The sequence below is a fragment of the Lepeophtheirus salmonis genome, chromosome 13, assembly GCF_016086655.4.
Source record: "Lepeophtheirus salmonis chromosome 13, UVic_Lsal_1.4, whole genome shotgun sequence".
In the NCBI taxonomy this organism is placed as follows: Eukaryota; Metazoa; Arthropoda; class Copepoda; order Siphonostomatoida; family Caligidae; genus Lepeophtheirus; species Lepeophtheirus salmonis.
In genome coordinates this window covers 27,680,172-27,707,128 of record NC_052143.2, presented here as the reverse complement: position 1 = coordinate 27,707,128, position 26,957 = coordinate 27,680,172, and the positions used below count along the sequence as shown (strand labels likewise).

Sequence of the window (26,957 nt, the reverse complement as noted above, 5' to 3'; positions counted from 1 at the left end):
TGGAAATAAAAAAATTTCTAGTTGGCAATCAGAATAGTCTTTTTTCAAAGCTATTATTATTGCTTTTTTTATTCTTGAAGAGAAAACATAAAAGTATAAAGGAATTGTGCAATAATGATATTTAAAAAGACCACTGAATTTTAGAAGAACTATTATGAAATCACCGAAAATTATTTTGGAATTAACTTGTGATGTCACCGCCTTCACAAAGATTTCACTTAAAAATAGAGTACTTAATCACGAAGTTGTTATTTATTCTTTATCAGCAAGAAGTCAGAACTCATGCATACCTATTAGTCTGTACAGACTCCTTTTAAGATCCCATGAAGTGCTAGAGAGGTATAATATAAAGGAAAAGCTTAACGTGAATGGAAAACAACACATCTGATGTAACATATTTTATATGGGGAGCTTTGATAAAGAAGGAATGTCCAAATGGCCATACACATATTGGATATAGTCGTGATTTCTTTCATTTTACAACTATAAAGGATGCAAGATATGCACTAATGTTCAAGAAATCATGTAAAAACTTTCTCAAGTATAATCTTTTTCTTCATAATTGTGACTGGCCTTTTCACCTAACAAAAATTGGAACTATTGGTCATTATCTTGTCATTTGGTCAAATTTAAAATATTTAAATTATATTTAGTTAATTCTGTGTCTTAATTATATAGGTACAACTGCATCAAACTTTATGAATTATTGCCATTTTTATTAACTATTCAATTTTACAGGCCCTCCAGTCCACCCCCTGTGGATATGTATCAAGGTATTTATATTGAAGTGAAAGCTTAGCTTCTTATTTTTATTCATGTATTGAAAAATAATGTCGATTTACAATAATAAAAAGAAAAATAACGTATTTACTTTTGCGTCAAAGAAAAGAGAGTAACACTGAGGATTTGTTCCGGAGCTATAAATGTAAGTCCTTGTTTTACTTGGAATAGAATTGAATATCTACAACTTAGTTGTTCCAATCTGTATCATTGTTCGATGCAGAGTGTTTTTTTCCTTCATTTCATAGCTACTTGCAATCTAATATCATAAAACGTCTTGAAAGCTATGCTGCTTTCTCTTAAACCTTCTTCAAAATTGTTCATTTTGATTAATTTTATACTGGCAAATCATATTATTTTCAATTATGCTTGTATATCTTTGTCGTATTTTTTGCATTTTGCAATTTTTTTATGTGTCATCAAATTGTACTTTTTGACTAAAAAATATCACTAAAGAAGAAAATAAATTTCATTTATCAATATTAAAAAGTTCTACTATCTTTCATCTCATCAAATTGGCTGTTTCGTTAATGTTATTATAATTTTTTCGAAAACAACTACTTAATTAATATTAAGGGAAACAAAAATATCTCATAATTAATTTAAGTAGTAAAATACCTTTCGGTATGAAATAAAGAAGAAACCAAAAATTAAAATGGTAACCCCAACAGTTTGAATAATGTTTAAAAGGAGAGTAGCTTAGATGTCATGACACTTTAATAAATTAGATACAAGCGGTTATGATCAGAACAAAATAAACATAGATCCAACTTCGTATCCAGCCAATACGAATGCATGAGTTCATCCAATGTCGATCCTCCATTCTACTCTAAGTCCAACAAAGACTAACAAAACCATCCTTGCAAGCAAAGTATGTTCACTTGAACTTTATAAGTAGATGTTTTCGTCTTAAGAATGAAATAATAACAGGCTTAGAAAATAAGAAAAACAAAGTTCAAGCTTGCCAACTTCAAAGCTTCAAATTGAGATTAAGCATATTTTTAACAATAACAGAAATTCCTTTCTTTTGGAACTTTTTGACAAAAATATAATTTATATTTCCTCGTCTTTTTTATCATCCGTTATTATAAGTTTTGGATGATTTATCTCATTCTACATTTATCCATCTTCTTTTGTTTGAAATTTGACAGCATGTCTCCTGATACAAATTATTTTCATTTGTCAAAGTGATATTTTAGATAAATGATTTGATGTAATATATATATATATATATAGTTACAATAAATTCATCAGATTTTCTTCAGAGTAAAGGTTTATGGTATCCATTAAGAAATTCAGTTCTCACTCGATTCTCAAATTTATTTTTTGAAAATGATGATACACAAGTTTACAATAACAAAAGCCATTTTTCATTATTTGTTTGTTTTTTACAAATAAAAAAGTTACAATTCTTTTGGTGTGATGTTTATTATATATTTTTTAGATTCTATTGAATAAAATCTTAAAATTCATAAATTTTGCAATTTTTAATCAAGATTTGATTAGTTTCATATTTTTATTCTCTAATAATTCGGCCTTTAATATTATTATTATTTTTTTTTTTAATTTAAGGTATGCAAATTGCTATTTATGTGATATCAGCTGTAATTCGATATACTTCACTCAACCTCATCCAAGTTAATGAGTGCATTTTTGATACCCTCAATTTGTTCAAAGTAATTAATATTTCACAAAAATTTCTTTGAAAAGTTAAATATATTATTTAAACTATTATAATAACAATTAATAATAGGGTCATTCTTTAAAATAATGTTGTTAAAACTAGTTTTAAAAAAATGATGTATTTATTTTCTTTATCTTAAACTCATGCAAGTATTTTTAGTATTTAAATGGATATTTACAAATGTAAAAGGTATGAAATAGTTATGGAAATATAACAAATTTAAACATCGTAATTTTTTTTCAGTAGTAACAATGGTGGATCACACGAAAAGACGTATAATCTTTAACCTGTGAAGAACAAACTAACGATGCAAGCCTTGTGGATTTGTATATCAACATGATAAAAATATACATTTTAGATTTATCTAAGACTTGAATTCGGATTGAGAAGTAACATCTTATTTATAATCACACCTCATTTATACATACCGAGTGGGGATTTTAAAACCGGAATAAGTTTAAACCTCAATATCTTGGCAACTCTGAGATCTATGTTTATTGAGGTATTCTAATCAGATCCAACTGACAAAACCGTATAAGAAAAAGTAATAATGAGTAATATTGAGATGCCATCTGGCTATGAAAGCTAAGCAGTAATTATTGAGTGTATCTATACCAGGTGCACGCCCAAGGAGATTATTGAGTTTACAAAGCTGTCCAAATAAACTTTTTACGATATTGGCAAGGCTTTCGAGGAGTTTGATGGGTCGAAAAAACTTACAAGGAATACTTATGATTGTTCTGATGGCAAAATAATGAACTCCATACTTTCTGAAAATCCTAAAGACATGTGTAAATGTGGCATCCTACCTCGTTAGATATGTAACCCTTGCACCACTATATGTTAGTCATCTTGGAAAGAGAGTTTAATTTTTTTATAACACCTAGCGGGCTTCCATTTTTGAGGCAGTGGCTAGTTTTGACAAGGAGTTCCTCATAAAGGACTGTGCCAGGTTCAGGGTCAGATTAGAGGCTGTAATTTAAGCTGGAGGTGGTTTGTTTAAGTGATTGACTTCACTATACTATATACTGTCATGTAAGAGCAAAATATTTGTGAATTGAATACCTAATTATGGTAAATAAATTGTACAAGACATTATTTTTAAATTTTACGAATATTAAAGAAAGGGCTTCTTCCATTCTTTTTGTTTATTTTCCTCAAAATGCAGGACTTTGGACGATTGTGGCAGCTTTTAGACCATTAAGGTACTAAAAAAAAATCCTCTTCAGTGGGTCTTCACTATCTTGCTTGAGAGTTTTTGGAGGAATCGAGTATTACAACATGTTGTCTATTTTACTATTTAAATTACAAATTGTACACAAAAGTGTACAGCGTTTTTGTTCCTTATTAAAAGTAGACGGAGTTAAGTAATTGTAAGGAAAAGTAATGAGCACCTAACGGAATATAGTGACATTTGTCGTGGAATTACTCTCCATTAGTTTGTTTTTGTATTAACACCGGTTTGTAGGGAGTTGAGATGAGCCCAGAGAAAATGGCTAACATTTAAAAGAACATATTATACTATAAAGTAATCACAGTTTTATATTCTTATTCGTAGAGCTATAAAACCAAGGACATTTATACCACATTACTAAGTAAATTATAACCTTGAATGATTTATAGATTTGTAATGCAACATTTTGTCTTTTGACGCATTAATAGTTTTATAGTACAAAAGGCCTCTTTATAATTAAATATGCTGATTCTTTCTGTATTTGTGTAAAGTTGTTTTTTGTGCACCTACATACATATCTATGTACATAGTTATGTATATATAAAAAAAGTATACATAACTTCTTCCCTAATTTACCTCATTGAGCATATTAATTTTTAACTATAGATTACAATAGAAAAATAAAATTTTATTAATATATTTTTTTCCATTTCTTATTGTTTATATAAAAAAAGGAGGAATACAATATTAATTTTCCTAGCCTATTTTACAGAATAAATTTGTAATTAGAAAACAAAAACATACATAAAAGATAAACTGAGGTACATATTATAACTGCCTCATCTTCGAATGGAGAGACATAATATCTTCCTTTATATATTTAATTATCTATTAATATACATACCTTTTATTGCTGTTTTAGAATATAATGTCCCATATGGACATTTTGAATTTGTTCATACATGCAAATTATGTTGTTTTTTTTTGCAAGAAAAAATAGCTATTAGCCCTGCTTTTGGGGAAAAAAAACACTGGTAGTTTCTACCGTTTCTCTAGCCTACCTATTCATGTAAATTTTGCAGTATTTGCGTTTTAGGGCCTCTGCAAGTAAACTCCTGGTTATAATAAGCAAGATTTGATAATTTAGATTTATATAAAATGTTTGTTGCCATTGTAATGGCCAATAATAACGATTTTAATCATTGTTGTGTTCTTCCTTATTTTCAATAAAAGACTGCAGTTCTGTCTTAAAGACTTAAAAAGTCACTTAACTTTAACTATAATTATTTTTAAATCAGTTCTAGTGAGGGCTACGGACTCACTTAAATTTAAGGGTTAGTCCGATTTGAACATTGAGACTGCAGTTTTTATATGGATTGATAAAGGGGGTAGACGTAGCTTGTAAAGTTCACCACTTCAACTCTTTGGTTTGACACTCAATTACTTAATGTTTAATTGATTAAGGGTTAAAAAGTTCACTATTACTAAAGTTAATATTCGGAGAAACACTATTCTTATCTGAGTTATATATAGATTTAGAAAATCTATATATGTCAACGACATACTTACAGAGTTGGGGACCCAAAACGTACTATAGCATCTAATTACAATTTTATATTTGACATTTTTTTAAATGAGCTTTCACAATCACACGACTCTTGAAACAAATGTAAAGAAGATTGGGTTTTATCCTACGTCTCTACGTGTGCAGATGTCGGATCAACAAAAAAAAAGTCTACGCGTGTGCAATTTCCTCCACACTCATCTCATCGCCACACGACTAACTATCAACCTATTCGGGAGGATGAGTTGACAGGTATTATCTTGGCAGCTTCAGCCCGCTATGTTTCTCTCACAATGAAGATTCCTCAATCAGAATGAGAGTCATGGAATTTTGTGGAGAAGAAATCCAGTACCTACAATTGACTTCACATAATCATAGAAGTATTTTAAAAAGGGTGTTAAGAAATTTTAACAAATATTTATTATGATTTTTAATTTGCAATGTGTTTTTTTTAATTGATTTTTAGAATATTGGTTGAAATTTTACCCTAGAGCATTAAGTATAATCTATAATATTTATTTATGTTCTTTTTACACAATTCCTCCAGTTTACTTATAAATGTATTTTCTATATAATATATAAACCAAATAAAGAATTTTGAAAAAAAAAAATAATAATAATAATATAAGTCAATAGGTGAGGGAAAAAATTTAATATAAAAGATTTCCTTAATAAAAATCCTTACTAAAAGTAGCATGATTATTTTGTCATTTCTAATCGTAACAGTACAGATTACTTTAATTAAAACATACATTATATGCAATAACTATTTAGGACAAAAATGAATTATTCAGGAATATAGCTAATTTGTTTATAATTCAAATGGGAGATTTTTTTTTGTTCAAAATTTAAAAATATCCTTTGGATCTCAATAGGAGCCTGTTAATTAATAAACCTAATGTCAGTATCTGTAGCATTTAGATTTATGATTGACGGGCGTTTTTGTTATTCAAACATTAAAAAATATATAAACCTATTTAGATATGTGCATTTTGTAAATAAATGAACGAAATTTGAAAACAAGATATAATAATCACTATTATTTGAGAAATTTTAGAAGCGATACATATATTACATTATCCGGCCAAGAGCACTCAGTTTTCGAATTTCCTTTACACATTGGGCCTTTGCAACATTGTCTTTCACTAGCTACTACTATAAAAAAAACGATGGAAATTGGGTGATTGTCTCTGTGCTCCATGATTGCTGAGGATACTGAGTTGTGGGAACTAACAGAACTCTTACTTTTCACTTTAGAGACAAACGATTTAGCCATTTTCAAAATTTCTGCAAATTTTTTTTCTCTTATGTTCGGTGAATATCATCATCAGCACTGCAAGGCGTTTTCAACTTTTGGTGAAGGTAAATGTATGTATACTGCTGGGTTGATAGGAAATGAATGACAAATTTCCATATCAGCTGCTTTAGTTTTGTTTCAAAAATAAATGTTATCCTTAAAATATGAGCTGCCAACCTCATAACTAAAATAATATCGTCTGCTCCCTTTTTTGTACAATATTCCCGAGGAATTATAAATAAGGGAGATATATATCTGTTCTATATTCATGAGTTGCAAGGCTTGAATAGCAGAAGCATTACTAACCAGTTAAATAAATGTTATTACCTTTTTCTTTTCCAAGTTCCCACCCATAGACAGCTGTTATTACATCCAAAACATAAACTCTTCCTAAGGTTGTTTTATTTTAAAACGCTGCCAGGAACAGTTTGGTTTTTCATCAACTCAATTCTGCTTTCTTGCCTTACAAAATGAATATCTTTGAAATTGTCACTGACTATTTCATCGTTTCTATTACATTCCCGCATAACCCTTTTGATAACATTTTTATGACCTGGAGGATGTATAGTTACTAGAATATGTTCACTCAAGTATCTGTTTTCGTCAATAAGTCAGAATATTTTTCATTGAGTTGGTCTGAAATTTCATACTTTTATTTAGTAGCAAATTAATTAAATTACTGTTTGTAATTGGCTATTTATATGATCATTTAAAAAAATATTCTTTAATATATGAGCCTTAAATTTTTCTGAATTGGATATAACTTTCAACAATTGTGAATTCTATTTTATAACCTTTAATTGTATAATCATACTAGAAATTCAATTAAAAACAGTCTTTTTTTAAATAAAGACAATACTAAAAAAGTAATTTACTTTATCAATCGCTGATAAAAAGTAAATATTACATGGAAATAATATGTTTCATAAAACAATTTTTTATACTGTCTAAAGTTATTTCTTCTCTCTAGGAGTATCATGATACAAAAGTATATTATAATATATATACCCTGTTTTGAAAAATAATGATTCAATAGTGCATAGGTATATCACAAAAATACTCAAGAGAATTATACAACAGATAGCATGTCCAATATCCATCGAACAAATTATAGAGAAATACCTTAATGTAGAAAGCCTCCATTTTTTAAAGCTCAAACTAGTTTAATAATTATAAAATTGATTAAAAAATAATAGTAAAAAAAGAAGAAAGAAAATGTAATTTTTGTAAAGACGAAGTCGAAACGTTTTCAAACCTCTTCTTGTGTTGCCGGGAGATAACAGAGCTACGAGGAAGTTTGAAGACGGGGTTAAAGAAGGCTAGTGAGTAACATTGAAGGAGAGGGACTTTCCTTTTCTTGATATCTCAAGAAGCTAACAAAGACATGAAGATAGAGATAATTATTATGGGTTTTCTTTTTAATGTTTACCCAATTAAATGCTGCATAGTCCAGTTAAACAGTTCAGCAATACTGGAATGGATTGAATAGGAAATGAGTGTAATTGCGCTTTTCCGTTAACCTATCCCACTAGAGTAACAAATGTTTTCAATTCTTTTTATCAATCGTTGTCGTCCTCTTTTTTTATGTCAATTGGTATGTTTTATGTGGGGAGAGAAAAATAAAAAGGGTAGTTTGAAAAGGAAATGAAAAAAAAGAATGAAACTTCTATTTTAATAACTTAAACTTCCTTAATTTTATACACGTTTCAGAAGCTTCCCGCTGAAAATAGTTCTGAACTTGAAATGAAAATTAACTTCTAAAAATTAATTTGATTATAATTCAGTTTCTGTATGTTTATGTATATTTTATTATTGATATGCACTTATTTACAAATTTATTGATTATGATTTTGTTCAACTGTTTTGGTCGATAATAAATAATAGTAATAAAAAAATATTAATAATTCAATTTTAAGCAATTAGTTTTGTTTCTTTGGTTATAATTTAAAACATGGATTTGTTTCATTTTGAGAATGTACACTACCATACCCCCGTTGTTACTTTGATTGTATCTTGCAACTTTCTCTCAAAAAAGAAGTAAAAAAATGTCCAAAATCAGTAAGTAATAAGCATTTTTCATAACTTAATAAAATAAATTCTCCCAATCAAGGTTGAGAATGCTGATAGGAGGGAGGAAGCAGAAACATCAATAGCTGAAAATAAAATGAAGTGTACTCTTTTGTTTTATTGAGATAATACTGTGCATCGCTTGCACTTATTGGGAGCAACAAAACATTTTTTCCCTCTTTTTCTTGTCCATTATGATACACTTCTCAGACTCTACTTCATTTATGATCTTTGCAGTTTTCTTTCTTCTTTATAGCTTGCAATGTATATTGAGAGCTTTTCCACCAAACTGATATTTAATAAAATTAGATGAAATCAGTTTTTTAATTGGTTTTTCTAAATGTTTTTTTTTGTACAAACAACAGTGATCAAATGTTCTATTTACTTAATTGGGTATTACAGTTTTGGTACCCTCCTTGCTAAATCACTGTAAATACCATGACTTAATAGAGATAGATACTTTCATCTTACCATTAAAAAAATATTCTCCTATCATGATTTGCAATTAGATTATTTCCATTAATATTCTATTTTTTTATCTTCCAAATTGAAATAAATATTTGTATAGATACTTGATTTTTCAGATTTAATACTTTTTAAATATTATTTAAATTCTAAGCGAGCCATATGATACTTATCAGTTTATTTCAAGTTATCATATAGAAGAGAGAGAAAAGGAATGCTGATTCTTAAAAATGGTTGGATCTCTTCTGTATTATTAAAGTTTATTTTCTTTGTATCTTGATTGTGTAGAGTGTTTTTGTTGTACTCACCGTATAAACTTAATTTATAAGCAGCTGGTTGCAGTAACCCAAACATATTGTTGGTAGGAATTAGCTATCTACTTCGTTTAAATAGTACAACCTCTTGTGTGGGATTGATTCTTCGCTTGAAGTTACGAAACAAAGAGCTGTGTCTAATTTTTGAAACAGAAAGTAATGTCAACTCGTATCCACTATTATCCAGTACATTCAATTCTACTACTTCGTCTTTATTATTGTTTTCGTCTTCAGAATAACTAGATATATTATCATAGTACTTTTCAAATTCAATAAATGCACCTCCCTCAATGAAACTTTCTAATGTCCTTTATCCAGCATATTTTTCTGCACAGAGGTTTTTTCATGAACGTTTTACTAAGCTCATTACAACATGTTAACTCATCATAAAGTCCCTTATAAAAGTCATTGCGGTAAAAGTATATAATTTCTACGATCCCTTTTAAGTTATTTATAAATATGTAAATCTCCGTTTGTTCATTAATGAGATTTATTTTTCTTATATTTATTTTTTATGTGTTTCTTAAGGAAAATATAAAATCATATAAATAATCTTCTTTAAAGTGTATTCAGGTAGAATAACACTTAGTTGTTCATTTTTAATGCCATAAACGGTGATAAAAAAATTAATCAAACGAAGAACTTATTTTTAGAAAATAGTGTAGTCAAGCAGAAGTAAGATGTTAATTGCGTTTTCTGCAGATAAAAATTATACGACATTTATATAAATTTAAAAATATGTCATTCATAATATTATTCTTTCCAATTTTAAATAGTATATAATATTTTCAAAATATAAGTTAATTTTGGAAAATTGATAAACACTTCCAATTTTTTCTATTAATATATATTTATATCACTACTCATTTCCTAACAAAAACTTATTTATTCCATCATAAGAATATTGAAGGACGGAACTTATATTAATCATAAATGAAATATTATGATTCTGGGAAGAATTTTTCAAAGAAGGAAAACGACAACAAATTATTATTGGTGGTTTTATTGAAAGAAAATGTACGAACTGTTATACTTTACAGTTATAACAATTAATTATTTTTTAATTTAATTTGATACAAGTTAAGCCAATATATTAAAGGTTCCACCATGAAATTTAAGATTCATGGAAACATATAAACGTCATCTTCCTCCTCATTTTTCCACTTGAGTAATAGATAGTTCTTCTTTTGTAAACTGCATAATTTTAATTTAGATATATATTTTTTGTTGCTATTCTTTGAAAATAAATACATTATAAGCAATTTTGAAAATTGAAAAAAATAAAATTTTTGGTAAAAAAATCAGTGTAAAGTTTAAAATTTGTAACAAAGAAATATGATGAAGATCAGTCTTTTTAGAAATTTGTATTCAAAGTGGGGATTTAAAACTTGCAATATCATTTAATCAGAGTTTTATCACCGTTTCTTTAATTAAGAGGTTTTACTATGCATCCAAACGAAATCTAAAAAATAAACAAGTTTTGTTGCAATCCTATGTCTCTAAGTGTAAAAATGTTAAAACATCAATAACAAAGACATCGTAGGTGTAATATCCTCAGCACCGATGTCATTACTGATAAAGCTACAAAGACTGTTGGTATCTCCATCCGGACTTCCTACAGCATCAAGATGTTCATTATAGCCCCCATCCAAAAAGATCCAAAAATTATGCTGCAACAACATGGCAGACTTCTGGCCTTCCCTCATATGGGCCTACTCCAGCCATGACCTCAATCCTCTAGAATTTGCAATTTCGGGTGTCTTGAATAAAAAAAAATCTGCTGCACCTATCCTTCAAATTGGGGTTTGCTAAGAGTCATACATCATGATAGTGTGGTACGTTATGGAGACTGCCAATCTGTTCGATTGCGTGTCAAGGCTGGTACTTCTTGTGAAGGAGGACTTATTGATTAAGAAATATAACTAAATATAGTATTTAAACATATCTCAAATTAGTTTAAAGCTTTCTTTTTTTTATTCCATATTAATCCCATTTTCCTTAATTTAGTCATGCTACTACAAATTTTGGGTCTCCACTTAGCATACACGTATTTAGAAATTTCAAATTAAAAATATTTATCCGATATTTTACTCTTATTTATTATTTTACACATAAAATAAGAATTGAATCATTTTTATATCAGATATCTAAAGTTGCATGGTTGCACGTAATATTTTATAATATAACATAATGTTAAACGTAATTGACTAACAAGACCAATGCAATAGGTTACTCCATACTTCTCATTTTTGAAATACACAATATTAATAACCAAAAGAAAAAAACTTACTTCACCATATACAGAATGGTTTTATCCTTCCATAGCCAAATGTAATGATTAGGAATGGTCATGGTTTGGAATGTTACACTTTTTGCATTTTTAAAGAATGAATCAGGGCGCCAAATTTTTTCCAACCACTCAATCGGAAGTAAACGATATTCTGAGGTCATATTATCTGGGAGTCTAAGACGATTATCTTTCCAACTCTGAGCAAAAAATACATCACAGGTATACGTCTGAAAAATAAAAATACATTATTTGTATTTAGTAAAGTAATTAATTGTTTACTCTTAATTACTATAGTTATATTATTAGTACCGCAATATATAAAATGGTTTCTTCAAATAGAAATAAAACTAATTTAGTAACTCCTATTTCAACACCAAAAGAGTTTTTTAGGAAGCACAAAACGATAAGAAGATTTAAAAACTATATAAAATAAGTTAAATCTATGATATTGTATCCTCATATCATAAACTTTTTTTAATGAATGTGGTAATATATTAATAGTTTTATTTATACAAACATATTTTTAAATATTATTACTATTAGGGAGCGTTTCTTATTTATCAGTAAAAACATGTATTTTCAACACTTTCACAGAAAAGTCCTGATAATAATAATTTTTAAAAGGATTTCTCCTTTCATGATATTTGAGATGAATATACCGGATGTAAAAAGGAAATTAGGATACTTTTCAATAATAATTGCTTATATAACAAAAAGGTTAAGGCTATTGCTTTTTTTTTATTTTCTCAGCACTATCCTTGAGAACAATTACTTATCAATGCCGTCGTCTTGGTGTTGATGATAGGCTTCAAGCGGTGTCTAAAGGCTACGCAACCGTCGTAAAAAGTCTTCTTTCTCATTTAAGCTCAGTGCTCATTAACAGAGGTCTTCACCACGGCGATGTTTGGATGGCAAATACTGAAGGCCCTTGACTCAACGTGCAGTCAGAGCATAAAGTCAGGTCAGGAATCGACTTCAAACTGTTCAGAAGTCATTTTCATCCATTTAGATGTTCTAATTTCATATCATAGGCCTCTCCTTCAGCAATAAAGATTTGCCTTTCTCCCTTTTAACGGGCCTAGAAAACCGTAGACTTAGAAACACCCATGTCATTTGCATCCAATACCATTGAATCCCTTGGATTGGCTTGGATGGCTACCTCCATTGCTCTAACCTGACTTTTCCACTGATTATGCCACCAGTTTTGTACCTGAAAGCTTCTTCTTCATTCTCACTACTGGCGAGACAATGTTTAGCAAACATAAACATGTTCCTGGACACTTTGAACTGATCCAAGTGTATCTTTCTGATCTCATTTTTACTGGGAGAGGGGCATACATAGAAGGAAAACAAACACAAACTCAGCAGTTTCTGACGCAATTCTAGCTTTGAAATAAGCTAACGCAACCTCAAGTTATAATGGTTAACTGTAGTATACTAATTTACATTAAGCACATTGTTTCGATGAATACCTCCTTTAAATTCTCACCTCATCTCTTTTTTCATTACAATGTGTTGTTTTTTTTTTTCAAAATTGTAATACCGAGCAAATATGAACATCATACTTAATTCACAAAATTTTTGATGAAAAAACTAGCAAATTAAAAGAATTTATTAATAATTTGTAAATTAAATATTACATTCCTAATTTGTTAAGAGGTTTTGTGGTCATAATTTCTTCTGTGGTTATTAAGGTGTCCCATAAAAATAAAAGTATTTAAAAAAAATGATGAACTCCTAGTTTTTTTATTGTATCTCAGCAGCACAACTGTGAGATTTATTTCCCCTTTCAACAAGTCGTAGCAGGTGTCTAACAAACTGCGTTATATAAAGAATTTTCACGTTTAAAGGGTTAGTTGAAATTATATTTCAAAACTTTAAAAATCTTCGAATACATTAGAAAAAATATAGGAATGAGGCCATGTTAAATATATTGATATTCTATCATTGAAAGATGAATGTTTTTTACGTATATTTGTTGTTTTTTTTACAAAATTATATAGAGTGGTGGTGGTTTGTGGAAAAATAACACAATTCCCTGAATTATATTGCTATTTAAATAATGTATGTTGAAATTCAAAATGGTATTTGGGGAATAAGAGAAATAAACTATAAAGGAATACATTTTTAATATATTTATGTTGTGTTCTCATATACAATAGTGAATTTAGAAGTAATAAATTATTTAAATTCTTCACACCACCTCGTGGATAGTATATATATTTTTTAGTTTGCTCGTACTCTATTAGACAAAAACAAAAACTACTAATATATTTTTCAAGGTTGTAAAATTTTGGGAACAAATCTTGTAATGAAAGACCCATAGAATTTACCAATACAACAGCTTTTAAATATTAGTTGCATTAATTGAAGTGTTAAACATCTTAAAGGAAAAATTTGAAAAACATATGCTGATATTTGCTTGCCATCATCATATTATGTATATGTATATTATGAGTATAAAGTAGAAAAGAAAGTTAACTCCTAGTAGTCAAATAATAATAACAATAGACTAGGAAAAGAAAATTTACTCTCCAGTTTGCCAAGTCCCAAAAAATGGTTGAGCCAAAAAATGCACTCGATTTTCATCTTTGTACATTATTGTTGAGTTGATAGTGAAAACATAATTTCCTACTTAAGATCGAACAAGTTTTTGTGTCCATCTCGTTTTATGAGAAATTGTCCGTAATATTTATTTTTGGTAGAAATAGCGTTGAGTAAGCCATTATAAATTTTGGACTAGTTTCAAATTTAATTTTCAAAAGAAAATAATCAAAAGTTAGATTATTTTTGTCCTAGTTTAAATCTAAAACTTTGATTTTGATAAATACCAAAAATATGTATGAAGTACATAAAATAGTTACGGAGAACAATTATTCTCAAATAAATTATACTATAGACTATATTTGTTGTTTATATTACAAATTAATATTGAATTTTATAATTAAAGGATTATTGAACCATTCTTGGTATTTCTCACGTTTTCTTTAAATACAGACATAAAATGTAGATTACAATCCTATAATTTCATGTAGATTATTGTTAAAAATAATTATGATTTTTGACAGTTCTTTTTAAACACTAGTTAAAATATTTTTTTGAAGGTTAAAAGTAGCTTTTAATTTTTTTTTTTTTTGTAATAATGCTGTCATTATTTTTCCTTTAACTGAGATCATTTGAAATAATAATTATGTATTTTTTTATCAGTTGAAGTAATTTAATCAAAATTCAAAGTTAACTCATTCATAATAAATTTATGATGTTGTAACACTTAATACTATGGGTAGAGTTGCATTAAGTGTTGCAACTTCCCTAGCAATGTGTATTGTTCTTTATTATTTTACAACTTAAATTCACAGCAACAAAGTTTTTTAGCTGGACCCTGGCTTTAATGAAAATGAATTTATTCTATCTATAATAATGATCAGTGATTTATGAGATGAATCTTATTATATCTTAATCTACTATAGTTTAGCATAATGACAAGTCTAGCTATCTATTAATGAAAAAATATTATTTTTTACATTAATAACTTAATTATGATATGTCATAGTAATAATATTTCCCAACTAGTGATGAAACAAAACAAACTGAAGGGCCAATTGGGAGACATAAGAGCCCAGCTCTTTTAAGTGAACCAAGCCAAAAGATCCGCTTCATTATAAAGAGCCGGAATTCCCCTCACTATTGCCTATTATTAGATGTGTAAATGAGCAAACTATTGAGTTTTGAGTATACAAAACAAGCTTTTTGTTTGTAAATATATCTATATTCATGATTTTTCAAAAGCCTGTCTACATAAAAAATAAGTTAATTAAAAAAATATTCATTAATTGCAGTCTTATTTTGAAAACTTGCCTGAAAAGAACAATTACTTTTCCATTATTAATTAAACTTTTTTATGTTCTATAAGACAATATATAATATATATATTTTAAATTTTTCCTTTCTCTTTAGTCGATAAAAAGTATATGATGTTCTTCATGTAATACTTTATATCCTTATTTTGTAGTAATACAAGTCATTAAATGCAAACATTTATTATTTTTCCTGGAGTAAAATTTACTTTTTTCATACAAAGTTGTATCATATGTGTTAAAAAGAAAAAAATATCATCAATATTGTTTTTCTTAAAGGAAGAAGAATATAGATATATAAACTGACATGTCATAGACAATTAATCAATTATATGTAGAGAAGTGAAAATGCGTGCATTTTTAAGCGGGAGAGGATACAATTGTACAATATGCTTATTGGACAAGAATTACAGCTCGTATAATTGTATTATTCCTTTTTTTTAAATTGAAATTAGTAAGATTAGATTTTGTGTCTTGTAAGAATTTTAAATTTTGTACAATCGATTAATTTTAACCGGATTTACTCCGGAAAAGCAAATTTAAGGACTTTTAAGAAGAACCAATTACTAATCTCCTGATCTTCCACAATCATCCACTAAGATTGTGTTACTAAAATTTTGCATCTTTAAATATGAAATCCCTATATGTCTATATCCCTCTGTAAACTTGTAGTGAAAAGTTATTTAATAAGAAACAAACAAAAAATAAAAACAAACACCTTATTCAAATACTAAAATTCAGTTAATTTTCCATCAGGGACGTCACTTACTTGATATGATTTTCAAAAATGTTTTAGGCAAAAAAATAACATGTGTACTTTCATTATAAACATAAATCATAATTTTTCTTATTTATAAAACTTGTATGAAAACCCTTATGAAAAAAGGAAGTTTTGTTGCAGCAACATATATTAGATTAGTTAAAAAAGAATAAACTACACTTTGAACTTGATATAGTATTTTGTTTGTCACACTTTAAACATATCAGCTCCATTATATGGTGACAACTTATAGAGAATTTTTAAACAACCACATCCAGTCCAACTACAAAAAGAAAAAAAACGTAAATGAGTACCAAGAAATTGAATCAATATAACTATCCCCGTTCTCTTCAAAGACTACTTCTAAATGATGTGACGACGTCTTGAGCTGTGAAAACACCGCTTACCGTATACTTTTTTCATTTTACAAAAATACCAATCGGCAAACTGCCTGTAATATCAATATTGTTCATAGTGAGGAGATTTGTTAATCTAGAGAGCGAGAAGAAGGGGGAGGGAAAATTAATGTACGACTAAGTTAAGCCCTTGTTAATATCACCTGCTGTTTATAAAATTTTAAGTGGAGAAAATGAATGACTACTATAAAGGATTTTCATGCACCGTCACAATGAATAGCCACACTTACAAAGTGAGGATTCAGTAGTTGTAATATTTAGTTCATGTCCTCCAGCCTGTTTGTGACGTAAGTAATTACACTTTATATGGTTCAACATTTAAAATGATATAGAATTTTAATCCATATAGATACTAAGGGTAATAATTCTATTGTACAGTTTTATCAAAATTTAATCCAATTCATATAATTTTTAATTCATAAGAAGATGTTCCCACTGCAACTATTTAACAAAGAATGTACATGATTTAAAGAAAAAAGTTTAAAGTTTTCCTTGTAATCTTAAAACTATATTTTTATTTCTACGAAAATAGCATACCTAATTATACATATATCTAGGTTGTAAAAATTTGATTTGCCAGTATGTTAGAAAAAAACCCGGAAATCAACAAAGTAAATCTGGACATTTGAATAATGTTTGGAAGGTGTGCAGCTTAGCTCTCATGACGTGCCACTAGATTAGCTGCAAACAGACGTGAAAAGAATGAAATAAACACTTCAGTTATAGTAAGGACATGTATAGCCTGAAATTACTCAATTTTAGATCTTCAAGTCAACACATAGATCACTTTTTTAACGACAGATGGTTAATATACCCAAATTTGAAATTATTATTTTATTTTTAAGAAAAGACAATCTGTTTTAAATTTATTTAGTCAATTACTTAGAGAACACATTCAAAAATGTATGAGTGGTAAGGGAAATAGTTCAAAATGTCATCACAACTCAGCAGTTTTAGTAAGATAAGTAGATTTTTATTATGTTTATATTTCGCTTTAATAAACAATGTTTTATCCTTTTTTTTTAAATAATAATAATTAGACAATTACAAATAAGCCAAATTGCAACAAATTCACTAAAATTTTGGCCAAACTTAATTTTACGGGTATTTAAATGTAGTGACGATGATTTCATAGTTTAAATATAAATTGAGGTGTTGAAACTGGGCATTAGAGTTGTATGAAATGTGAACTAATGATATGTAATAAAAAAGAAACCGAATATATTAACATAGTATTTGACAAATGTTTCCAATGGAGCAGCTTAGCCAACATGACGTTTCATTAAATTAGCTCCAAACAAGCAGCTATGAGAGGATAGGAATAGAAAGAAATAAAGATTTGTATCTATTTACAAAAACATATGCCGGAATTACTCAGATGCAAAGATGCACTAAAGTTTTTTATGTGATCTCTGTCAGCAGATATGTTGTCTATCGAAATGACCACCATATACTTTTATTTTTGATTTATACTCACAAGGATTTAGACTATTTTCCCTTAACTTAATCATAAGTTGTAATTTAAATCGTCTGTATTTTTTAGCTGGCTCGCTTTTTTGGAATTGTAATATGAAGAATGAGTCTTTTTTTCCTTATCTGTTGTGATTATTACATAACTCCGTTAGAAAATTTCATTTCCTACTAGATTCAATTACATTCAAAACCTGATTGAACATTTGTGTATAGTCATAAAAGATGGTTTACCTTAAGAATGAAACGTCATGACAACTACACTGCTCTCCTCCAAAATATTCTACAAATTTTCAGGTTACTATGTTGATTTTCGGTTCCTTTTTTTTACTTACCCAAAATACACACGATTTTCAATACGCCGCTGTATTTCTAAGTACTTATAATATTCTAGAATACACCGTACCCACAGGTTGTGTAAATGAGCTGCTGGTCCCTGAGGCAGGATAAATTCTTCTACCACCGCTTCCCTGTGTATCAAAGAACCCTTTCTAATATCCAAAATAAACACTGGCCCTCAGATTGTACAGGTTAATCACTGGACCAAACTACAGTTTAAACTCTACTCCCGCTGTGTTTTGTAGGCACCAAGGCACATTTCTATTATTCTATAATCCACTCCACCCCACAAGTTGAGCAGGTATACTGATGGGCCCAAGGCATAATAAATTTCTTTGCCATACCTGCCTGAGCAACAAGCCCTCATAATATCAAAAATAAATTCTTAAATCAATGGATTTTGTGTAAATACTGAGTATTTATAGTACGAAAATACTTAATGAATATTTGAATCCTGCATAACAAACTGCAAATGAATGAGGGCTATAAAAAGTGATGCTAATCTGTACCATTTTGGGAATTTTAAAAAGTGATACCGAAAATCAATTTGGTAACCCTAACAATCGGAAAAATGTTTTGGAGGAGAGCAGCTTAGCTGTCATAATGTGTCATTGTATATGCTAAAAGTAGCTGTGACGGGGGAGATGGAAATAAGTAGGGACATAGGCATCCAATGTAGATCCTCAATTCTACCCTGAGTCTACAAGACTTTTAATTATAACTCCACAACCAATCTTTAAGATAACTCTTCACACACAAATATTCAATCAGATTTTGAATATAATTGAACGAGGTAGAACAGAAAGTTCACTCCTCAGAAATTAAATAATTATAACAACAGCACAGGATAAGAAAATTTACTCAATTTTTTGCCAACTCCAAAAAAAAACAACGGGGGAGTTAAAAATTAAACACTATTTACATTACAAAGTATTTTTATATATTTGAATCGGCCAGTTATTCAATTTCACGTGATTTTTTCCGTCAGGGCACTTTTTGTTGCCGTTTTTTAAGCACTGCATATTTTCGGAGTGGGTTTCGTGAGATCCAAGGTTTTATTATTTTAATTAATTTTTATATATAAACAAATATATTAATATGAAAATTATGAAAAGCCTAAGCTACAGTTTTATCCATTTCACGATTCATAATTTCCAAAATCTCGTGAAAATGTACCTTAATGTGCTTCAATTATAGATCAATATAATTATAATCCGTTGAAATTCATTCGACCTCTGTTGTATTCCTAACTTCAGAAGAAAAATGAATAAACAAGGTTGAAGTAAACAAGATCGTTTGTTGAAAATAAAGCTCTATTATGAATGGTAACTATTACAATTTCTTTTTGTCACTCAATAATGTATTTTAAGACGAAGAAATTGTTCATACATGTTGTAACTTGTACGTACAAGGTAACTTATACACAACATATGTAGAAATTATCGAACTGTTATCCTTGTTTTCATGAACTTGATTACAGCTGTACCAAATAATTTTAAACAATTATAAATTTTATTTTAAGAACGTAAACTAAGAATTTATTAATCATTTAAGAAACATTCAATTACTACAAACATTATCCTTATCCCCATTATTCTAAATTCTTCATTTCAGTTTTTGGTAACAGTTTGTACAATTTTTTTGTTTCAAGTACATCATGTACACAGCATTATTCTGTTAGAATGTACAATTTTGTTTAAGAATTCATGGAATGAATATGGAAATAGTTAATATTACTTAAGAAAAGATGGAGATAAAAAAATGAATATATGTAGCTCTTTTGTTTAATCCACTCTCGAATACCGGAAAGAAAATGAGGCCTACTTTGTAACTTCAACTTTGATGGAAGGAATATTTTTTATATTTTGGTTATGTACTACTAACAAATACCTTAGAGAGAAGGTTGGTATTATATAATCACTAATGTTTAGCTTTCTATCCTGCAAATAGTACCTTATTTTAGTTTTCGATTTATACTTAAATAAAATATTTAAGGATATATATTCGGCTAATTTTATCAAGTTGATCATTTTACTAAAATTTAAATTTATATAGATTTAGTTTTATGAAAAAGGCAATATAGCTTTTTCGGTGACGTTAAAAAATACGTCATAATTGAAGGAAACGCCATCTTTGGGACTCAAAGTTGATATTATTACAACGTAAAATAAACAAATGTCGAATAAATCTTGATTGAACACAATTAAGTGGCTTCAAGATTTTAAAAAAATACTTAAAACCTGCAGTGAATACTTTTTGATGACAATAACAAACAGTGATATTTGAATTAAATCAAAGCTTTATGAACTGAAAAAAAAACAATAAAATAGTCGGATAATTAGAAAAAAATATATTACCCTTTCCATTGCAATTGTTAATTGGAAATAAGATTCTATAACGATGTAATAACGCATTTTATTAAATTTTAGGCTTAATACAAACTAAGCAATACACCAAAAGATTGTTGATCAAAAGTAAATATATATGAATGGCAGATGACTTATTTAATTTACACATTAACATTTTATAGTTAGAAATTAACGAACGTTGAATTTATCACTTTTTCCAATATATCTAACGATCTAAATTTATGTATAGTTATAATGTTAATATACCGGGTGATGCATGGAAATTAGGACACTTTTTATCATAATTTCAATAAACTAATTGCTAGGAATTCAGTCTGATTTTTTTCGATTTTCTTCAGACACTCCTTGAGAACAGTTATTTCTCAATGGCGTCGACCTTGGTAGCATGATAGCCTTCAGGTGGCGTATAAAGACTAAAGATACATTCGGGAAAGCATCCTTGCTCATGTCTTTCCAATGCTTATGGACAGATGCCTTCAAGGTGTCAATGCTCGGGTGGCAGATGTGTAAATCCTTTGCTCCACGTGTGGCCAGAACTTTAGAAATTAGTATATTGATGATTATTAAATTAGCAATATATTATAAACTAAAGAAATTATACAGAGGTATAGTAAATAATTTAAGCTATCAGTTAGCTTAACAAAACATATGTTATATATTCTTTATTTATAAAAAAAGTAAACCATTAGTTTAGTTTTTTTAGGTATAAGGTTTCTGTTTTTTGTTCTTAATATTAACTGAAACCTTACTGTCTATCCAAAATATATATTTAGATATACACAAGTTTTATTATATTTCAGGCCCCAAAATGTATTAACAAAATATATTATTATATTGTTTTAAAATCTTATTTAAATTTTGTAAAATAGGTAAAAAAATAGCATAGTAATAACATATTTTTCTATAAATATCTTACTTGTATTGTCCCTAATTAATTCCTAAAATAATATTATTTTTATAAATATATCAAAACTTTGGACTTTTTAATACATATTCCTTTGATTTAATTGAAAAATCAGTTGCATCAAGTAGTATACAATACAAATGTCATTTTAGGTAGTAAAAATGTCAACTTTGAGCTCCTAGAACGATTCTCCTTCAATTATAATTTAAGAAAAATAAAGAAACATCATTTGTTTTTTAATCAAGATCTAAATCATTCCCTCTTCTCTGGTTAAGAATCATTTGCTTCGAAAAAGCGCAAAACTATTATCAATGTCGTTTTTATAGTATTATTAATCCTAATTTTCTATTATATACAATTTCTATGCATATTGCAAAATAAATTTGCTAATAAAGTTGACTAACAAATAGGATATTCTGCTTCTATTGCTCTTTTGTGAAAAAGTTTACCTAGAAAGCTAAATCTTATTTATGTTTTTATATGTGAAAAGAACCCTAAATGAAATCTTTTTATGTAGACATTTTTTTGTATACGAAAAAGATAATTCAAATTGTAATAGGGATGATTAAATTTGTTGATATACGTACAATATGGTTGTAATCTCTTCATAATGTATTTACATTGTATTCAATTCGTAGACTTTTTTTATATTATATTCTTTTTGAAAAGAAATTGCCCTATTTCTTGTATAGATATATATTACAGAGTTTATTGATCATTGTTCTAAAAGACCAAGTAATTATCGTGAAGACGAATAAGACTTATTGCATTTTTAAATTAATGTTGTATTAAGCATGATTATTTTTCCTAAACCTTTTTTACATATAAGTGCTTTATTGAACAGAATTTTTTCTACTCTTAAAGTGTATCTCATTTTCTTTGCAGAGTTTTTAAAATAATCAATTAATACAGTCCTCCTTGTCCAGACATAAATAAACATGACCTCATTCTAACTTTTTTTAATCTTCATTGAATATTGATATTATTAGAAAATTTTACCACCTCCAATAATATCCGAATTGATAAAAACAGATAATTTGGTTCTTAAATGATGCATTTACAATATTTAGTATTAACAAAATTATTAGTTAACCCCTAAATTAAAACTAATTTTATAAATACAAATAAGACAAAGTTTAAAATAGTTTTATCTTTAAGCCTTCGATTTCTTGGGCAATGAAGATGGAAACGGACATTTCAATGTGAGTTGATATGTTGTAGGTAATAAACATCTAGAACAACTAGGTTTACTAGAGAAATGAGTGGTTTAATTATGAGTTCTACTAAAGTTATAGAGGATGGAATTACAATTACATAACAATTTCAACATTAAGACTATTGTTTTATAGACTGCCATGTCAAAAGTGTGTAAAACTAAATAATTATGTGTGTCACGCATTTACTGGGTGCCTTTTTTATATATACTAAGATATTATACCTTTGAACCTCAGAGGCCTAGAGGATGTCAATTAAAACCCAGAACTCTATTTGGATCCTCTGGTTATAATAATAGTGTTTCTTTCAACGAAAGAGCAAACAACTTTACGGTGTTTAAAGGAAAGGCTAATATTGCAAAGAGGCTTACAAAAATGGAACAAGTACTTACAGGTGACCTGAGAGTGATATTTATGGTCACATCCTCATGTTATGCAGCGTTTAACATGAGGATGCCCAATATTGATGGTAATAGACTTGATACGGTCTATCTTTTGTGCTACTGGACTAACAGATCAATCAAGTTTTTAAGAACCCTTAAACAAATTTTTTCAAAGTTTTCAATGTGAACCGTGTTTATCAGACATTTCAAATCTATTATTTGTTTATTTATACTAAAAACAAGCCATACATTTATATGGCTGATGAATTATTATTTATGTTAATATAACACAATTGCTCCTGGCAATTCATATTATATAATCTTTATACTTAAGTATATATTTTTATTTATACTTACAAAAATGATATTAATAAAGATAGTAATGAAATAACTTTAACTTGTTGTTTAAAATCATATTTGTTAGAACGACGTTAAAGCAACAGTTATACATCATAAAGAAAATATATCTAATTAACATATATTATTTTTTTTTTCTCAAAGATGTATTTTTATGGTACGAGGGTTTTAAAACTGCAACATTTCAATATCCATGAGTACAATGAAGTGGCATTGATATTAATTAAACATACCTACTAATATTTGAGTAAAAATTTGAAGAACTTACCATAGAACTTTCATCAATAGTATCCAAACTCATTACAGTGACATGAAATAAAACTTCCGTAGCGTTTCCTTTAAAAAAAAAAGAAGTTAATTATACACATTTCTTAAGCAATATTTATACCTTTATATTTTGGGGGCCTCATTTTGTCGTAGAGTTTACTATTTTGAGGCATAATATCACTCAATTCTAAAGGGTAGTCTAAATCACTTATTTCCGCCATAACTGTTGAGATTATTCTGAAATGGAAAAAATAATTCAATTAACTGTGTTGAACAATAATTGTCTATTTTGTTATATACATATGTACACTTTATCTAAAAGCATTTATTGTATCACACGACCTTTTTTCTGTAAAGAAATGGAAAAAACACATATAACAATTTGTAGTTAGATAAATTTTTCCAAACTATGGAAATAATTGTTAGGAATTATTCACAACTTAAAGTAAGCTATTATTAATTCAACCAATTAACGTGGAAAACACTGATTAGAAGAAAAGAAGCTGAAATATTGACAGCTTACAACAAAATATAGTGAATATTTTTGTGCATGCGAGGTAATGCTGTTAACTTACGCCTTAATGGATAATGTTTACCCTTAGCCAATTTACTGCAACATTAACACAGGCTAAGCCTATTCTGTCCGAACTTAACTTTTGTATTTAATATCTTAATAGGATTAATAAATATTCTCTACAGGGTAAGTACTCAGCCTAGCCAAAGATTAACAACTTATGCATTTATCCATAATGTTCAGCCTTAGCCGATTTTCTACAACATTAACATATGCTTATTCCATTCTGCTGGAACTCAACTTTTGTACTTAATATCTTAACAGGGTAAATACTCAGCTTAGCTAAGGATTAATGACTTACACTTCAATCAACAATGCTCACCCTTACCCAATTTACAGCAGTATAACACAGGCTAAACCCATTCTGCCAGGACTTAATTTTAGCTTTTAATATCTTTAAGAAGTTAGTGTACCCACACTTTAGATATTTTAACGGCATTGAGGATTGAATTCCACCTCTTCTTGAACTCCCTCAGTATTTATACCTGTAGGCCTCAATTTAGCACGGGTTTAGCAAATTATACGAGTAAGTATTTAAGTCATATTTATTTTAAAGTTTTGACATAAAATGATTAAACTTTTACTTAATATTATTAATTCATTATTTATATATTAAAATCTTAGAATACTTAAAAAATTACCAATTTTACCTCTGTTATTAAATGCAAAAAATAATGTATTCAAAATTAACTTAATATTGATAAGGAGGTTAAACATTTGTTCACGTAAAATACATTGGTCTGGGCCTTCGTCTTGCTTCCCTTCTAAATAAATTTTATTACATCATATATTTTTTATATGAAATTTTTTTAAGGGAACTATTCATTTCTTAACAATTTTTTGAATTAATTATCAAAGTTTTCAAAAATGTTTTTATGCGTTCTTAAGGTTTATCTTCCTTAACAATGAAGATGTCTTATTCTGTGAAAAACATGTTTCGTTTGATAACAATCTATTACTTTTGAAATAATCTATTTATCTTTACCAGTCTACAAAATTTAATATCGTTTCCTACACTTACGATCTTAATTGTTGATTTCATTAAAAAACTACTAATGTAAAAACTATATATTTAAAAAGGTGTTTAATTTATTAACTGATATATATATATATATTGTATCTATGGAATTATGAATAAAAAATAAATTTATCTAAGTCTTTTTGTCTCCACATGAGTCATAGATCTTTCTTCTTCTATTACATTTATTCAAATACTTTTTTTGTATTGCAATATATTTTGTCTCGGTAATTCTTTGGAAATAAACATATTCAATGATATTATAGGAAAATAATGATTTTTTCTGTATTAAACTTAAAAATTAATCATTATGATTAAAATTTATAATAGTAAAATTTGTGGAAGATCAATTTTTCTTGAAATTTGTAGTTTTACATTTATTAAATCTTAAAAAAAAATAATATTCAGTCTTTATATACTCCCTTTTGTGATTGTACACATCAAAGAACTATTTACTCTTATAGGAAAAAGTAAAACGCCTTCTTTATTTTATATACGTGGAGTTCCATGATTTTATAATATGAGAGAACTATTAAGTGAAATAAAGTTTTATATTTATAAAATATATATTTTAAGATTTGGTCAGCAAAACATCCCGGGAGAAGTTCTTGTGTTTGGATTTGAAGGAGAATAACGAAGGGGTAATAACAAGCAGAATTGGGTAAAAATTATTTTGGTTTTGATTTTTGAATTGAAAAGTACAGTTTATCGATTGGAAATGGAAAAATTGGTGATGCAGTTTTTTTTTTTCTTGTTGTTTTGTGTATTATTTAATAAGTCGTAGAGGTCTTAACAACTCCCTCTCAATATATAATATCCGCTAATATGTAGTGTATTTTTTTATGAAGCATAATTAAGTAAGTATTTATGGTTACATATGTATTTCAATTTGATTATAATATTTTCCCTGCACTTATGTTATTTTAATGCAGAATGTTCTCCCTGCTATATTATTTATTTATTTACTCCCCAAAAATCATATAACCAGAAGTTGTTAAGAAAAAGGGGTAATTATTCAGTAATACCATATGTTTCACTCGTGCCTTCTCCTCGTACTCTACAAAAATCTAATTCCTACATATTATACATACAGTATGTATCTTTCTTTACATGTTCAAATGTCGGAAACTAATAAATATTGAACTCCGACTGACACATAAATAAATTTCTTTAATACACTTTGATAAAAAGTTTTATCTAATACTTTAAATATTTTTAATGACATGTAATTAAAGTATACTATTTTTCCAAATAAATAAACTATTAAATCTCTACAAAAAAAAGTTAAAATCAAGAAAATATATATTTGAACAAAGAACCTTTTACCAAGAGGCCATAAAAAAACAATAATGTTAATATATTTATGGCAATTCCTGTTAAAATTATTTCTAACA

General features: G+C 27.9%; 1 protein-coding gene across 1 annotated transcript in view; it reads right to left on the bottom strand.

The window, feature by feature from the left end:
• Nucleotides 1-26,957, bottom strand: part of LOC121128330 (glycine receptor subunit alpha-4) — a 77,231-nt gene that overhangs the window by 17,442 nt on the left and 32,832 nt on the right. Inside the window, exons 2-4 of the mRNA XM_040723914.2 lie at nt 24,093-24,208; nt 23,973-24,040; nt 11,636-11,862 (exon numbers count right to left, since the gene is read on the bottom strand). Of these exons, the coding sequence (XP_040579848.1) occupies nt 11,636-11,862; nt 23,973-24,040; nt 24,093-24,208 (411 nt within the window). The remainder of the gene's footprint in view (nt 1-11,635; nt 11,863-23,972; nt 24,041-24,092; nt 24,209-26,957) is intronic.